This window comes from Tachypleus tridentatus, chromosome 8, assembly GCF_004210375.1.
Source record: "Tachypleus tridentatus isolate NWPU-2018 chromosome 8, ASM421037v1, whole genome shotgun sequence".
NCBI lineage: Eukaryota > Metazoa > Arthropoda > Merostomata > Xiphosura > Limulidae > Tachypleus > Tachypleus tridentatus.
The window spans coordinates 90,475,072-90,493,912 of NC_134832.1; the positions used below are offsets into that span (position 1 = coordinate 90,475,072).

Here is an 18,841-nt window from a genome sequence, read left to right on the forward strand (position 1 = left end):
TTTTTTATAGAATTCAAAAAGTTGTTTTATTGGTTAATTATTCATTTTAATCACTATATTGCAGTATTCATTCAAAATGAATGTTTCTAGAAACAAAAGTTGATTCACCTGCATTAGGGTTACGATTTACTGATATGCGAGTGCAAAGTCTTTAAAAGTAAAGTAGGCTTAGCACTTTGTACTGAAAGTAATTACAGCTTTTATATTCTTTTTATTTAAAATAACAGATTTAAATAAAACAAATTAAGAGTATGTATTAAATTTAGTTTATATTAAAGATACAACTTACTATTCAGAAATATGAGCTTACCATAACAGAGACAATATATGCCTTGAGAGCATATTTCAAGCTTTATTCACACATTTGATATATTTTGTTGGCAGAGTAAACAAAATTATTGGCACAATCAAATAAATGTATAATAAAAAAATAAATTAATAAAACAAGTTTAAGATAAAATACATTTGTTTTACACTACATACCTTTAGGAGTGTTCTTGTCTAGTTTCGAATAATTTCATCTATTAGTCTTATTTTGGGGACAAAATTTGACAAAACCTGCATTAGATCCTCACAATGCAGGGTCATGGTGGATAAAGGGTTAACATTTACTGTTTCTTGAATATCAATTTTTACTGTTAATGGTAATGTTTCTACACTATTTGTTTAACTACAGTACAACAAATTTTTTTCTTCTATAGCAATAAGGTGTAGAATATGAAGCACAAACCACACAAACCTGTTAATTATAGCTTTATACTAACTGTAATAGGAAGTAGATTGAATTCACAAATCTTAAGATTATCTGCTGAGGTGATGAGAGGAAGACAAAGATGGCTTCCAGCTGTCTTTATCAGTTTTATAATGGAATGATAATCAAATTCACTACCATCCTGGATTGAGCACTTGTGTTCTCTGTCTTGCATGTGAACACTTACTCCATGCTGAAGAAGGTATTTTGACATTTTCACATTACATTCCCATGCAGCAATGTGTAATGAAGTCCTGAAGTTGTAATCACAGGTTGAAAGGTAAGCTCTCTCCAAGAAGAAGATTAGCAAATTTTAGAGTTTGACAGTAAAACTTAAGCCAACAGGAAGTTATAAAAAAACCAACGAAACTCACTTAACAAGTAGGTTTTTTTAAATCTTTATTATTATTATGATAACAATGATAAAATCTATGACAAAAATTTTACATAAAAATACTTAGACATAAAATGAAACATAAACATCATTTCACAGAATAGATGAATACAGTAATAAGTGGGTTATAGTGTAATAACAAAATGAATACACAATTACTTGCATACTACAATTATCAAGGAATTTCTTCATTACCTAAATTATTTTTATAAACATTTTGATAATCCTCATGTAGATTCAATCATATTAAGATATATTTTTGTTATATGTCAAATGTAAAGTTTGTTTATATCTGATTGTGAAATCCACTGTTTCAGTACAAAGCTTATGAAATTTGTTGGATGCAATAATCAATTACAAGTTTGAATTTAAATATTTATCATATAGGAAATAGTAATATAGTTTTATTTATAAATCGTTTGCATTTTGAACTGCCACAGCATAAAAGTTATTCCACACATTCTGTATTACTGTTCACTGATATTTTACATAATTACATCAACAGGCAGCATCTTTGTACAAGTTATATTTTTACATTCATACAAACATGAGGTTAAAATTCATTATAATACACAATGACAAATGGTGAAGGATATACAAGTTTTGAGAAGTTGGTGTTGGTTGATGGATAAAGACAGGCACACATCCTATACTGGAAAGGAATTATATATGACTGATAACTTCATTGTGTTCACTAAAGTTGAGATAATGTTAGATGTAAATGTAATTTCTTATGTGATATGTTTTAAAAACTATGAGTAATTTATAGTTTACATTATAAGTGTTGAAACAATATTAACTTACAGACTGTGTCATTATTTCCAGATCACTTTTAGCTCTGACTGAACAGAGTACAAAGCACTATGAAGTGATTCAATCTCCTAAAAATAAAAGAAAGCATGTTAGTACCAACATAACCAGAGAGCACCTCTTAAGTGTTGAGTGCACACTTTGCATGCCAAGTTTCAAACATTAAGTAAAAATGATAATTATATTTAATTAATTTTTAACTCAAAAACATTATTTTTTGCAACATTTCACAAAGAAATATAAAAAAAATTGCAATATTAATTCCTTTAAAGTTTACATTACAGAAATGGCTACCTAGGGAAACTTTCTGAAAATATGTACTATGTAGGTGTTTTTCATGTCTCACCCCTAACTATACCAGCTTCTTCACAGTGAGTTCAAAAACACATCTCCAAGAGGAGTAATAAATAGTCTTAAACAGCAACAAGCTAATGCTGATGTCACAAGCTCTCCTTTAGTAATTTATATATAATCAAAAACAGCATAGATGTGAAAAAAAACCCAAAAAAATATGAAATTAAAGTTTGTGGCCAAAGAAAATACTGATTATTAAATTTTTGTACAATCTGTTGCAACTAACTATTATTCAACATTTTACAAAATTTGTAGAATATGCACATCTACAAGAAATCACATGGACTGCTGTTTTATTTTTAGCTATGCTCCAACAAAATACATTTCCCAAATTTTTGCCCATATCTCTGAGAATACATGAGCTAATACAAATTTGCTGTCAAAGTAGATGGTCAAATGTGCTAACTATTCATGAAATTTGAAAGAATGATTAATGGGAAGTTTTATTGAAAAACAAAAACATTTAAAATTTATTTTGAAAATTGAGATTACACAAATGAAATCTGATAATTTTCAGATAAATGAACAGTTTTTAATATTAACATTACACTTAAAACAGTCAACACTGGCTCCATATGTTCAAATAATTTTTTATTGAAAATACTGCCTTAAAAATTCTAATTTTTTTGTCTACAAAAAGACTTTATGCTAACTAAAGATTGTGAAATTTCATGAAGATACACAAAACATATTAAAAGTTATAGTATTAAAACTATACAGGTCAATTTGTGGTCATGACCTCAGGTGACTTGACCAAGCCCACAGTGAGAAAGTTAAATACAGATATTACCACAAATGCATGACAATTTAAATTGTTACGTTTAACAGATTAGTAATAATATAGAAAATGAACAGTTAAACTAAGTATAAACATATAGCATACAAAATAAAATTTAAGCATCGTAAAAGCAATAAAATCATCATGATATGCTGAAAGAAAGTATCATGATTTCAGTAAACACACATCATTTTGTCAAGTTGACTGTACCATAAAAGTTGATGTATGCGTTTTTAGTATTAGCATAACATACAATCACAAAGAAAAAATTTTTACCAACATCTAAACTAAAATACATAATAGGCACATTTAAATAAATATCCTAGAAGCAGGATAAAAGATGAAATCAAATTTACAATTTAATAAATATCTTATGACATCTGAAAATATTCACTATTTTCAAATATATACTAAACAACAAAATTCAGTTTATTTTGACATTGTAGCAAGAACAATGCTATTCAACATAAATCCTCAAACTTTTGTTTAATATACTGATATATTAATAATGTGCCTAAGGGAAATGTTACAGTAATAACTATATATAGTCCAATATAAGCTATAAATATTTAAGACCTAACAGAGCTGAAAACAAATTGTCAAAGATGTTTTGAACATTCAATGCATTTCCTGAAATAAAGGAAACATTTCATATTGTTTTGTCAGTTACAACAATATTACTATGTACTAAATGCTAATATACTGATGAGAGATGTTGAAACATACTCTCTTACAGATTTCAGAGTTATTTGATAACTATGTTATAATATTTTGTAATTTGGGCACAATAATAAGTAAATATAGTAATTTTGGTAAATAAAAGTAAAATGGTAAAAGTTTGTTATGGGTGATTTTAATTTCAGACATAAAATGGGAAACACTAGATTCAAACCATGAGGGAGAAAGGTTATTTGCAACTGTTCAGAATGGTTTTCTTCACCAGTTAATCAATAAACCAACTAGAAACAATGCTAAATTAGACATTTTGTTTACTTTAAATACAGAAATGACTGACAGGATGGAAATTGGTGACTATATCAGTGCAAGTGATCATTGCTCTAATAGGTTTAATGCTTTGCTGCACATAGATATAAGACATGATATTCTGGTTACATATTTCCAAAGTCATTTAACCAAATATTGAATTTTATTGAATAGTCAACATGGTTTCACTAAGGGAAAATCTTGACTTACAAATCTTTTGACATTTCTTTAAAGAGGTTGCTGCTAATGTAGATGAAGTAAAGGGTGTAGATTTGGTGTATCTGGAATTTCAGCATGCATTTAGCAGAGTGCTGCATAAAAGGCTTGTAAACATTTCTCTGTAGGTATAGGAGATAAGTTAACTAATTGGATAGAAGAGTGGCTGGATAGAAAAATCAGAGGGTTGTTACAAATGGAGATTAGCCACACCAAATTAACCCTTTTGCAAGGGGTCATGGGTCAAAGGCCATGTCATTATATCTGCTGACTTGAATTCAAAATTTTATTGAACTACTATTTTATGAATTTATGTCAGCGAGTTTGGAATCAACTTGTAGATTATAACTCAAACTTTAATATTATATACGAGTTAATTTCTTAATTTAAAAGTAAATATTAAAAGAACATGCTTAATTGTAGATTTTAAGAGAGTTATGTGGTATTCTATAGGCAGTACTGCTTAAAATTAGATATCTGATGTCAAAATACTAAGCTTATAGTTTCATACAAATTAGGTATTCAAATTACTAATATTAACAAGCTAGAATATAAAATAAGAACATTGTATTTTATTTTGCCGAGATATAACTTACGTACTGAATCAAACACAGTCACCTCTTTCTATTTTTGAAAACAGTTTCTTATGTACACTTACTGCAATATATGACATGTGAATAATCAATCAACAGCTCAGAATGTCCCCTAATGGTTTTCTAAGCCATTTTAATCTGTGAAAAGGCTAACATGTTCTTTTAAATAAATAATTCAAGGTAGTAAGTTGTATCTTTAGTCTGCTGCAAGTTTCATTAAGATGCTGCTGCTATCAAAGTAAAACTTTGATAGGAATGACTAACAACTCATGAAAAAAGTGATTTTGGTGCAATAGTTGATCAGTCTAAAACCATCCAGGCAGTGTGCTAATGGTAGCAAATATGGTTTTATGTTGTATCTCCAGAAATATTGAATACTAGTCTAAATAGGCTATAATTTTATTGTACAGGTCACTGGTTCGGACATGTTTGGTGTTCAATATTCACCTTTTCATCTTAAGAAAGACATCAAAATGTTGGAAAGGGTTCAGGAAAAAGTTGCCAGAATGGTGCCTGGAATAGAGGTTGTCATATGAGGAGAGGCCAAAATCTCTGGAAAATTTTCTCTTGATGAAAAGAACAGTTAGAAGAGATCTAATTAATGTGTCTAAGATAGCAAAGGGAACCAATAGTTGACGCATTATATCTTTTGTATTCATCAGTGAGAATAGTAGAACTAATGGGCACAAATACAGGGTGTTTGGAAAGTCACTGTGCAATTATATATTTATTAACAGACATGTTTCAATATAGAACACACAGGTAAATTATAAACAATGTGATGTACTACTTTGTCACACTACAATAGTTGACAGCAACTGCTGGTTTAGAGTTAAAACAATTTTTCTACTCCACAACAAATAAACATAGAAAATACCTCAGGAATGGAATAATTTCCTGCTATTATTAAAAAGTTCAAGAAGTTCTCATGGTCATTGCTGCAAGGCTCATACAGTGGAATATACAAAAGGAAAAACATTTTTAGCGAGACATATGCAAATATCACTAACTGTTATGTGTTGAGCTTGAAAGCTTTTCTTTTGAATACTATTTATTTTCTCTTCTATGTGTTTAATTCCAATATCCTTTGATAAAAAGTATTTACACACAAGACAACCTCCATAATGTATTATACCATTCAGTGTCCTGATACTTAGGCTAGCTGAAATGTTAAACAAGTATTCCATATGATACAAATCCAGATAAACAGGTTTCTCTCTTAAATGTAACCCAATCTTGACAATGGTACACAAATATAATCTTAATACTGAAAAGAAATTGCTCTTGCTGTGACTTAAATTATTTTGTTTCTTAGTGCTTGATAGAAAACTGAAAATGGGCTGGATAGATTTTTATTTTTTACACACTTAAGAGGTGGTCATTTTCATTCAGGATGAAGCCCACCCATTGCAAGACCCCAAAGCTTTGAGTTCCAAATCACAATCTGAAGTGTTATATAGCAAAGATGAATTGTAAAATAATTACTTCAAAAAAAAAAAGGTATAAGAAACAAGTTAATTACATTTACACTGCACTAAAAAACAAACATAAAACCATGTTATACTTAGATTATTTTAAAGAAAGTAATTAAGAAATACTTCTAGCATAATTAAAAATTTACAATCATAGTTTAAAAAGAGGGCTCTGTTAATTTTAGAAAGTTGAAAATTGTAAAACAAAAAACAGTCACTTGAATTATATGCTTTTAGACACCACTTGCTTCAAAATTATTCAAATAATGCAAGTTAGAAATGGACAAGGAAATGTACAAAAACCAAAATCATATTGGTTTGCTTTATACAGTGATAATTCAGAACATTTAATTTGCAGTTTTATTTTGTAAGTGATTTGATAAGAGGATCCAGCAGTGATCCAGTTAGTATGACAGTTTTATCTAGGTTTTCCAGCATAAAGAAGAGAGCAGATGTTGTGTAAGTTCGTGTACCTGTTCCATGTAGTACCATAAAGCCATCAAAAATATAAGCTTCTTAAAATACAGAAAGTGAAAAAAAGCAAACTTATTTTCCTTGTCTATCTACACTAAAACTTAGTATCCTAAGTGTCAACATTTTCTGTATGATAGAACTAAAACCCATGTTTCTGTCAAGACAAACAGGATACCTACAAAAAATATTCCCATTTAATCTTTCTTATAATGTATTATTGTAAGAATTTTAAAATAACAGTTTGCACATTTTCTTTAATAAATACATAAGTTAAACTATGATGAGCCATTGAGCATAAATTAAAAAAATATTGGTTACCAGACTTTTCTAAAATTTAGTAGAGTTCTGACTTTTATGGACTGCTCTTGCCTGCTACTACAGGGGAATATTTCAGCTTACATACTGGTTTTTTTCAGGTTTAAGTCAAAGTTGTTAATCATGTAGCGATTCTTAATTGATTAGTATTGTTCTGATAAGACTTCTTTCGTGTGGATGTTTCTTCATGCAAGTCGGCATATCTGAAAGTGTGTTGATTGATGTTATCATCCACTCTGTAAATTTAGTAAAACAGGTTACCCAGGGGTTGCTGATGTCAAAGCTAGTCTTAGTTGTGTGTTGATTGGTGCAATTAGATTAACAAAACTTCATGCCACATAACTTAATGTTCAGTTTTTAAATATTAAAGTTTCCCAATATGTAGGAAGCAGTCAGTCATCATTCACCAAGCTTATAATTTTTCTAATATATTTACCATCTGTAAAAATCCTTTAATCTTTCCATATTTGGACTGAGACAATTTGACTGACCTTGTAATCACCATAACTATGAAACTATACATACTATAACTTTGAATGTAATGTGTTAACTTCATGAATCTTTTATTCCATATTACACCATTGCCCACAAATATTTAGTTTCTTTTTTTTTTTTTAGAAATTATTTCTACCGAAGATTTGTGAACTTAGATTTTTTACCAAGTCCACAAGAGTGCAATCTTATTTTCATCTTAATAAAAATACATTTTTATCTTAGTTTTGTATTTCATTTGTATGAATTCTAGAACCTTCTAAATAAATTTGTATTTTCATTTTTATTTATTTATTTTTTTAAAGTAAGATATGATATTCCATTATTTTCTCTACCCTAATACTAACTGTATGAGGTTCAACTGACTTCATTGACCTTGAGACAACCACATAACAAAAGCAAACACAATAAATCTAAGCTACCCTTTTATCTTTATATAATGACAGCACAATGTAATAGACAAATACACACTACAGTACTCCCTGGGCATAACATGACTTTAGGGGTAGTGCAACAATCTGTGTTACAAGATTTCCCACAGTAAAATTGAAAAAAAACGTCATAATATACAATATAATATGTACACACAACTTTATTTTTTCAAGTTTTCTTTAATTGCTATAAACAACAAAATACAAAAACATGTATTGACATCAATATAATGTTAGAACATGGAACATATATAGTTGAATAATTTCTTTAAAATTCAATATTTTTGTTTATTTTTTTAAAAACATTTTGTGCAAAACCAAACAAGAAGTTTAAAACTGTCTTCTATAGTCACAGAAATCACATGAGAATGATGAAATAAAAAGGCCATATTCACACAATAAGGCAGCAAAGTGTCATTTCTCAACAAAAATTACAAGGTTTCTGTGTAACCTAGACTGACTCTTCTGGGAAAAACCATGCAGAGTTAAGGTTGGAAGAGCATCCAGCTTTGCCCTCTTCTCCTTGAATGGAATAAAGAGTTCAAACATCAATCAGGAGGAACATACACATGTTCAACATTCCAGCAACTGAAGACAGTGGTAAAGACATCCTTGGTCCCCCAGCAGAGAGGAGGAAGATTCATGTTGGAGAGCCCCAAGGAATGATGCTTGATAGAGAGTGCAATAGTCAAATAACATTCTCTATTTTGAAAAGCAAACAAACCATAATTTATTGAAGTTAGGAGTTAGCAGGGATGTGCAAAGTCCCTGTATGTTTTACTCATGATAATCTAGGAATGGCAGTCCAGTACTGTATATGATATTTGATACAGAACAATTTTCACTACCTAGAGAGTGCCAAGGTAATCTTGTGGAACAACCATCTAAACAGAGCTTTTTGCAATTGCAAATTTAGTTATTAGTCTACTAGTAGTTAGTGTAGACTTGTAAAAGCATAAATGACTCCAAAGATGCATCCTGCCTTGGGTCAATTGTGCAGGTCTTTGTTGCTGGAAGAAATTTTAGTGACCAAGAGAGTGAATGAATGATAGTTTTGCATCTTGGAGTGGGAGAAGATGTACTTGAGGAAATGCCTGTACTTGGAACCAATGGAAGTGGATCTTGGGATTTGCTGGAATGTATGTTAGGGACAGAGATGGGTGTTGAACTTGATTCATCAATTTTTTTAACCATGGAAGCCAAATGACTTTTCATATGGTTTGAGAATGATTTTTTTTTGGAGACACAGAGATCTGTCTGCACTCCCACTGTAGTAGTGGAATGAAGTGCAGCAGCATACATCCTAGATGAAGTGGTGGACAGCAACTTTCGAGACTCAGGCTAAGTAATGATTTGAGTCATTTTCAAACACTGCACCTCTTTTTCCTCCAACCATTTAGGGCAAGAACGAAAGTAGGATGGGTGAGAGCCATTGCATTTAAGCAATGAGGGTCTGTTTCACACTCACAGGCATCATGGTCCTTGCCACCACAAAGAGCACATGCCAAAGAACTACAACATGACATTTTTGAGCAACCGAACCAAGACTGATGAAAACATCCAAGAAGGTTTGGAATGTATTGCCATATGCTGCAATTAATATAACCTGCCTTGACTGTGATAGGTGGACGTGATGATACAAATGTCAGTATAAGGACATTGGTTGGCATCGTAATTCCATCTTTGGGAGTGGAGATAGTGTCACAGCAGAAACTCCTTGGGTGGATAAACCAGCGAGAATCTCCGACTCGGGGATGTTCTTAAAATCACTCTCAACAATAACTCCTCGTGATGAATTCAAAGTAACAAGAGTTGTAACCTCAATAAATATATCCCCAATTGCCTTTAAATACAAGAGGAGTTCACTCTGTTGAGTTGTGGATATTTTTACCAATATGTCACCAGATCGAAGCTTCTTTATTGACTTAGGAGAGCCAGCAAGTTCCTCTAGTCCCTTCTGAATGAAAAAGGGACATATTTGCCCTAAAGTTGGTCTAGAAGAGAATGTAGTATAAGAAAATGGGGTACAACAGGTGTTACATATGTTGAAGATTGCTGCTCAGAGACTTCAAGATGTGGTCGTTTAACAATGGACTGTTTTTTCACTATTTAGGTTTTTATTTGGAGAATTCATAATAAAAAAAATATTTCGGTGCCCACTGACCCAACCCACCATGGAGCCTTATGAGGGGATGCACTACAATGCCAAACAAGGACACTGCAGCAATGCCAGGGTTTTGCAAGCATTATACCCAAACACTAGCATCAGATACAATGTTCACAACACCTGCTGAGAACATTCAACACTGATACTTGGTTGACCCTAGCCTAAGTGGACCAGCCAAGCAACCCAAAGGGGGCCACCAAAGACTGCCTGTCTACAGGAATTCAAGGCCAAAGTGGTGTGTTAGGGTTGGATCCCTGAACCACCAGGATCCTCTCCTCCCCTTCAGGGGCCACCACACATGGCAAACACATGGGTAGATGTTTAGATCCCAGAGGAGATAAACTGAAAGAACAGAACCTTCCCAGTGAGGTTCCATCACCACATAAAGGAATCCACGCTGAGGGTTAATGCATGCAGAACCAATATAACATTCCAATTAGGAACCTGGAAAGAATGACAAGGACATATAGTCTTGGATAATTTTAAAAATAATGACAAAACTAAGGACTGAAAAACTTTTATTCTCTTACAATCACAAAAAGTAACTGATAGGGCAGCATTATACAAGGCAACAAATGAAGCTGCAAAACATCTGTCAAACAATTTTGTCAAAAATTGAGAAATATGGCATTATGGGACACAAAGAATTGAACAATGTTTGAGAGACCACCGATGAAAAGTAACCAATTTCCTTCAATAAACTTCCACAGAATAATGTCAAATGGTATGTGTTAATAAAGATGCCACTTGATATTTCAGTCCCTGATGTCAAGCAGTGGACCACATAAAAGCCAGATGTGAAGTCAAAGAATGCAGTTTACTGAATGAGAAATGTCTTACTAAGGCTGATGTAAGAGAGATGGCCAGGAAGGAAGGAGAAGAGTTTAACAGTCCTAAAGATACTGGAGTAGAAACCAGAGTTGACCTAGCTACCATAGTGCTCCACCAGAAGAATATGAAAAGTAATGGAGCAAATCAGTGCCAGAAGAATTGGAGAGAATAAATGCAAAAATATTAAGACTTTACCAATCCTGGCTGAGAGCATTTACTCCCAAAGCTAGAGGATGGAGCACTGGAGACCAGATGGATAGGAGCTGAGCATTCCATTGTATAGAAAAAACCTACATCTGTGGTGCTGCTAGACAAGGGCAAATCCAATGAAAAACTTGAGGATGAAACATCCTTTCCACACAAAGAGTTGGACAAGATAGTCAAACACTAACTTCATTACTCTTGGAATGAGCAAGAAGAACAATCTGGTGTTTGTGTGCTCCATTACTTTCAAATGCACAAGACTATTGTGAAACTATATGAATGGTTGGTTAGTTGATTTTGTGTTTTCTAGCATAAAGCAGCTTGGCTATCTGTGCCAAACATCCAGTAAAAAGTTAAAATCAAATTTAGTAAAACTAATAAAAGGAAGTTAGGTAAAACAAAACAAAGTTAAAAAACACAAATAGAATTAAAACCAATGTTTACATCTAGTTTACAGCAGTAAGAGAAAAACTACAATAATACAAGTTGTAAAGGACTTTCTGGAGCATAACTGTAATTATAACTTGACAGGAAGACAGTCACATAATTACAGTCATAGAGACAATAAGCTCGAAAGGAAAAAGGAAATCCCTCTGGAACTGGTGGTAGAAGATATGCTGGTTGTGAACTTAATCCAAAGCTCCTTCTGGCTTTGACATCTTACCCACCTAGCATGTGTAATGGCCCATTTTTGAGCCTTCCGTGCCATGTAGCAGGCAGGATTCCACCACAGATGAAGATATCCTGGAAAAACATTTCAAGGTTTTAGGAATACATTGAACAGCTGCTAGTATAATATAGTCTGTTACTGCTGCCACACAGTCTTCTACTGATGGCTTACAGACAATGGCAGGATCAAGTTCTGTGAGAGCAGTAAAAGAGGGCCAGTTTGCTTGATCCAGCTTCCACCACTGCACATGGGTTGGGTGGCATGAACCACGACCAGTCTTCCTCAAAGTTATAGGAAAATGATCACAATAAGATTATTGTCAACCCTCCATGAAAAATGGAGGAATAGTGAAGGGGAGCAAATTGAGAGATCAATAGCAGTGAAGGACTGAATAGGTGCATAAAAATAAGTAGAAGAATTACTATTGAAAAGAGAAAGATTGTGATCAGAGAATATATGCTCTACAGAGCAACCTTTGCTATCAATATCAGCACTTCCCCAGAGAAAATAATGTCCATTAAAGTCTCCCAGGATTAAAAAGGGAGACAGCAACTGTTGAATAAAAGCATCAAGGTCTGATTCATCATAAAGCTCTTCAAGCAACAGGTAGAGAGAACAAACAGTGATGGTAAGACCAAAGAAAACATGAATGTTTACAGCCTCCAGGGTGTGTCGAGTGGCAAAGACAGGGTTGGCACATGCTGATCAACCAACAGTGCAACCCCTCCATGCACTCATTCATCATGCAGCCTGGAATTTCTGTACAAAGAAAACTGCCCAAAAGGTATCTGTATAAGCAGGTTTCAGAAATGTTTCCTGTAAGGAAAGACATACAGGACTGTAAAAAGCAATCAAAGTTTTGATGTCATCCATATTATAACGTAAACCTCGACAGTTCCATTGAAGGTGACCATTTTTATTTATGTGTAGGCAAATTGGGTGGAGAACCCTTTTGTTTATGACCATTTCTTTTTTCTTTGCTGTCTTTACTCAAGGGAGGTCTATCAGCCTCTGTGGATCCTGCCCTGGGTCAATTGGGTTGGTCTTTACTATTGGAAGAGGATTCCAGCAACTGAGTACATGAATGAATGATTGCTTTGCATCATGGGGTAGGAGAAGATGATGTACTCAAGGAAATGCCCATACTTGGAACCAAAGGAAGTGGATCTTGGGATTTGCTGGAATGTATGTTTGGGACAGAGATGGATGTTGAACTTGATTCATCAATTTTTTTAACCATGGAGGTCAAGACTTTTCATTTGGTTTGAGAACAATTCTTTTGGAGAGACAGAGAGATCCATCTGCACATAAACTGTAGTAGCGGAATGAAGAGTAGCAGCATACAACTGAGATGAAGTAGTGGACAGCAACTTTCAAGCCTCAGGGTTAGTAATGTTTTGAATCGTTTTCAAACACTGCACCTCTTTATCCTCCATCCATTTAGGGAAGGAATGAAAGTATGATAGATGAAGGCCATTGCAATTGATACAATGAGGGCCCATTTCACACTCATAGGCATCGTGGTCCTTGCCACCTCAATGAGCACGTCAAAGAACGATGACATGACATCTTCATGTGAGTGAACTGCTGCCAATGGAAACATCCAAGAGGATTTGGAATGTATGGCTGTACTATGCAATTAAGATAACCTGCCTTGATGCTAAACTACAATCCCATACAAGGGCACTACAGCAATGGCAGGGTTTCATGAGCACTATTCCCAAGCACCAGCATCGGATACAATGTCCACAACACCTGTTGAGAACATGCAACACTGATACTTGGTTGACCATAGCCCAAGTAGACCAGCCAGGTGACCCAAAGGCTGCCCATCTACAGGAATTGAAGGCCAAAGTGGTGTGTTAGGGTTGGACTCCTCAGCCACCAGGATCCTATCCTCCCCTTCATGGGTCACCACACACGGCAAACACATGGGTGAATTTTTAGATCCCAAAGACTGAGAACATAAAAAAAATGGTTGTTTTACTTCTCTGGGCTGTAATATAGGGTAGATTCCAGGAAACACCTGAACATGTGGAGTAACCTCAATGAGTATTTCCCCAGATGGCCTTCGATTTCTAAAGGGGTTTGGTATGTTGTAGTGAAGATGTTTCAACCAAAATGTCTCCAGAATGCAACTTCTTTACTGACTTATGGAAGCCAGCAAGCCCCTCTTAATCCCTTTAGAATAAAAAAGGGGACATCTGCTCAAAGATTTCTCAGATAAGGAATAGACAGTTAGAAATTGAGGTACAAAATCTAATTGCAACAGTGATTTTACAAAGTCATCCATGCATGGCCATTTTACAATAATCTGTTGTTTTTTAATCCACAATAAAGGCAAGACACTTCACTGCCCATTGACCCCACCCATCATGGTGGAACCCTACGAAGGTATGTGCTACAATGCCAAACAAGGACACTGCAGCAATGGTATGGTTTCATGAGCATTATACCAGACCACCAGTATCAGACACAATATCTACAACACCTGTTGAGAATGTCAAACATAAGTACTCAGTTGACCCTAGCCCAAGTGGAATAGCTGACTGACCCTTAAGGATGAAGGGGGTAGACCAAGGCCTTCCATCTACAAGAATTCAAAGCCAAAGTGATTTGTTAGAGTTAGACCACTTAACCACCATGATTCTTTCCTCCCCTTCATGGGTCACCACACATGGCAAACGTGGGTAGATGTTTAGGTGCCAGAGGAGGTAAACTGAAAGGAGAGAATCTTCTCTGCATTTTTATTTAATATTTACTTATACCATTTTATACAATATTCCTCATCCTGAAAAACTGACAGATGGAAAAAAGATCAAACAAAATTCTCATTATCTCCAAGCTTGTTAAGAAAATGTTGAAAAGTTTCTCAAATGACAAAGCTTCTATGTCAGATATTTCTACACAACTTTTGTAGAGACTGGATATGGGAATTGCTGCAATTTTTATGACTGCAGTTACCAAAACACTGAAAATTAGCTAATGCTACTGAATTTTATTTAATCATACCCCAAAAATAAGGTAACAAAATATTTTAGGTATGTCCATTTGGAACTTGTAACATAATTAGTTTTTACAGAACATAATCTCTTGTACACATGTACATAGCATTGATACTCAAATTATGCCATTCTGTCACAACAACCAAAACACTTATTATCAGTAACATTCTTCAATACAAATTACTGAACATAAAAACTGCATGAACTCCTTTATGTGTTCTTTACTTCAGTTTTGCTTCAGAGAGGAATATATAGAGTACATAATGCTTTTCCTGCCATAGTTAGTTTCTATGATATTCAGATGAATAAGATAAGGTGCATTTGAAACGTATTTGCCACAAATCATTTTCCTACATGAAAAGATCTTTAAAGTGGGATTACCTAATGGGCGAGTATCTCTAACTGTATAACATTCAAATGGTGAGAGTGATAGTTTAGGCTTAAATGACCAAAAAATTACAAGCTAACTCTGTGGGCAATAATTATAAGGCTATTTATAAAAACAGATAATTAGCGACATGGTAAGATGCACATAAAGGAGTTCACAAAATGAGAAAAGGAAATAACCATTTTAGTTCCACTTCTCATATTCTTTGCACTTCTTAGTATAATACCACAATATAATAAAAGCTTATGATTTGTGGAAGTAGTCTAATACAAAAGTATTTTTATTAGCCTGTTATAGCTAAATTTACTGTTGAAATGTAAAGGCAATCACAGTAATTTCTGCACCTATCTTTGCTGATATGCAGATGGGATATACATTTCTATAATGGGTTTCAAATTTGGAATTTTAGTATGGTCAATAAAGTCAGTTGCTAAAATATTATAACAGAAAAACAGCAGCATAATAGAAAACCTTTCTTACAATTTATTTGCTTTTTGACTTTATTCTAAGTACTATATAATCTGATACAGAACACATGAGAGACAGCAGTCATGCTAATCAAGGTGAAAAACCATGATAAAATGTAGTCTGAGTATCAGGTTTTTGGCAAACCTGCCATTCACAACAGTGAAGAACTCAAGTTGCTATCAGGTGTTACTGGCACTCAGGGCAGCATTCTAAATGAAACATTCTGGCTGTCTTATTGCCCAAGAAGACAGAGAAGAAGTTCGTTGATAGCTACCAAAAAAGTATTTAATAAAATGGTCCTTTTCAGGGCCACCACCTCCTGATAAAGAGATAGCATAGTTACTTTGCCACATGTCTTATGTGGATAATTTTAAGAGAACACAACAAACCTTATCCTACCTTCCATAAATGAATTGATAGATTAACTTAAAAATACAAAAAATATTTCACTAGGATTCATTCATGCATACATGTACATACAGATACAGTAGCATTTACTACAAGTAAATTGACACACAAGTCACAGTAAGTTGTGCATTATGCAGGCACTACAATATACTTTTAACAATGTGAAACTTCACTTTCATAAGTGTCATTAGACAATGGTTGTCTTTCTAAGTAAGATGAGAATACAGTTAATAAGCTAGTGTCATTATTTTTCAGTATTCTTAACCTGAAATTAATGTTAACTATATTCATATATTAGTGCCGCATCCTTACACCAAAAAGAGAAAAACTAAAACAAACCAATATGAAATTTTCTACAGCAGAACATACATTTGAAAAAAAACACTCATTTTGCTAACTTTGTAATACGAGATTTTACACTTTAATGTCTCTCTATGGATACATGCATGCACACAAACTAAATATTTAATATGCAGGAGTTTTTGAAACATGTCAAGTGAGTGTCACCTTCAAAAACCGTATAAGCATACTTATGAGAGAAGATTCTTTTATCGATATTTTCCAGTTCAAAAATGAACACTTAAGAAAGCCTGGCTCTTAGGAGTCTGTCTCAGCCTGCAGACAGGCTAGATGATTTTCTTATCTTTTTTTCTCACAAGCAAGTTGTTAGCATTCCAATCATGACATTGAACATGGGTTTGGAGGAGAAGGATGGGCATTATTAGCCAATCAGTAAAGAACCCACCATTCCCAAAGTAGCTTTGTAACCATAATTAAAAACTTCAAAAATTGTATACACTGTATACTAAAGTCACTGAATATAAGGCTGAGAAATGACAAGTGATGCATTAACAAGAATCTTGTATTTTCAGCGTGTTAAGATATCACACTGATATCACAATTTACAAAATTTAAAAATTTTGTTTTTGTAAACACCCTTACACTTTAGATCTCAGTATTACTCCCAAGTTGTGGCAGACCCAAAAATTTAATTATTTTTATTCTTGAACACAAATCTCCAACTGTAGGAAACTGCAAGTCTTTCAAGACTATAGATTAAGCACACAAAAAGTAATTATTTAAGCACTTTCTTGTACTACTGTATGGTCCTACTTGGGAGAAGCACACTGTTACAGTTTGAGCAGACAAAGGTTGTTAGGCATTAAGGCTGTTGAGTTCAATTCTTTTCTGATAGTCCCCGAGCTCTTTTCACTTTCCTTCATGCCTTCCTTCACTTTACTAAGCACTGCAATTTTCTGTTACTCCTTCCCAGTTGTCAAAACAAATTTTAAAAATTTCCACATCACTTTTACAATCCTCCTTGTACTACCGTTGCGGCGTAGATAAGGGAAGGGGTGTCCACTTGATTTTGTTTCCTGCCACCAGATCCCCATACAGAATATCTTTGGAGGGATTCTTTCATCTTTCTGTTTCATAGGTTTTGTGTGTCACACTAGCAATGGTATAACTATGTAAGATTGAACTTTGTACGTACCGGCTCAACAACACAATAATCTGCACTGTCATTGACACTATGACAGTGTCAACGCCACATTACAGTATATTTGTTACAACACATTTGTAATTTTATCTTTGGATTTTATTTTTAACAACTTTATTATTGTATGAAGGTATACTCACTCGGGAAAAGGAACGGTCTTCCTCTTCTCCTGCTGACATGAATTACTGTAGCAGACACAATTTGGTAGCATTTTATTTATTTATTACAGGTTACGAACCATTCTAATAAACAGAATTATTTTTTACACTCGCCGGTAACACCATCACAATGCAACGTAACAAATTAAATACGCACTTTATTGTTAAACTTAAAAGTTTAAAAGATATAATTCGTTGGTCGCGATCACGTGCTTTGAAAATTTAATTTCAATGAATTACTACTATAATTAATACTAGCATATTCTATTCTAAAAATATTGCCAAATTTTAAAAAAATCATGAATTAAACCTTCCTAAACGTCCTTCAGTTAAAATTATAATTCATAATATACATACCAATAGGAATAGCAAAAATAAAAATCAAGCTTACCGCTGTTGTCGTAGGTTATATTATCATTAATATTTCAGGCTATCCTTCTAAGGACACGCATTTAAGAACAGGAAATAACAATAATACCCTAAAAAGCATTTTACTTATATTAAATTTAGACAGTTTGAAATAATACAATAAACTGAGGCGTATTAAAATAATATGGGTATGAAACTTAAATATTTCTTTTATTATCATTGTATTTGTCTTTTTCTTCAATTCTATATGTACGTATGTATATGCACGTGGTCTGGCATGGCCTAGAGCGTTAAGGCGTGTGCTTCGTAATCTGAGGGTCGCGGGTTCGCGCCCGAGTCGCGCCAAACATGCTCGCCCTCCCAGCCGTGGGTGCGTTATAATGTGACAGTCAATCCCACTTTTCGTTGGTAAAAGAGTAGCCCAAGAGTTGGCGGTGGGTGGTGATGACTAGCTGCCTTCCCTCTAGTCTTACACTGCTAAATTAGGGACGGCGAGCACAGATAGCCCTCGAGTAGCTTTGTGCGAAATTTGCACCTAGTAGAAAAACATTTTATGTGAAGATTACAACAGATTAGCTTCAGTTCAGTTTGAGCAGAAATCGCTCTAG

The 18,841-nt window shown here is 33.8% G+C and overlaps 1 protein-coding gene across 10 annotated transcripts in view; it reads right to left on the minus strand.

Annotated features, from left to right (window-relative positions):
• LOC143222917 (uncharacterized) overlaps window positions 1-18,294 on the minus strand; it is a 57,863-nt gene extending 39,569 nt beyond the window's left edge. For 2 of the 10 annotated variants that reach the window (XM_076450095.1, XM_076450094.1), the window contains exon 1: window positions 17,847-18,203. In XM_076450095.1, coding sequence (XP_076306210.1) covers window positions 17,847-17,885 — 39 coding nt within the window. In that variant the 5' untranslated portion in view covers window positions 17,886-18,203. Of the gene's footprint in view, window positions 1-1,271; window positions 1,798-1,949; window positions 2,027-17,846; window positions 18,208-18,255 lie in introns of those variants that run through there. The other 8 variants (XR_013012586.1, XR_013012585.1, XM_076450093.1 and 5 more) reach the window with 8 other exon arrangements.
• Window positions 18,295-18,841: the final 547 nt, after the last annotated feature.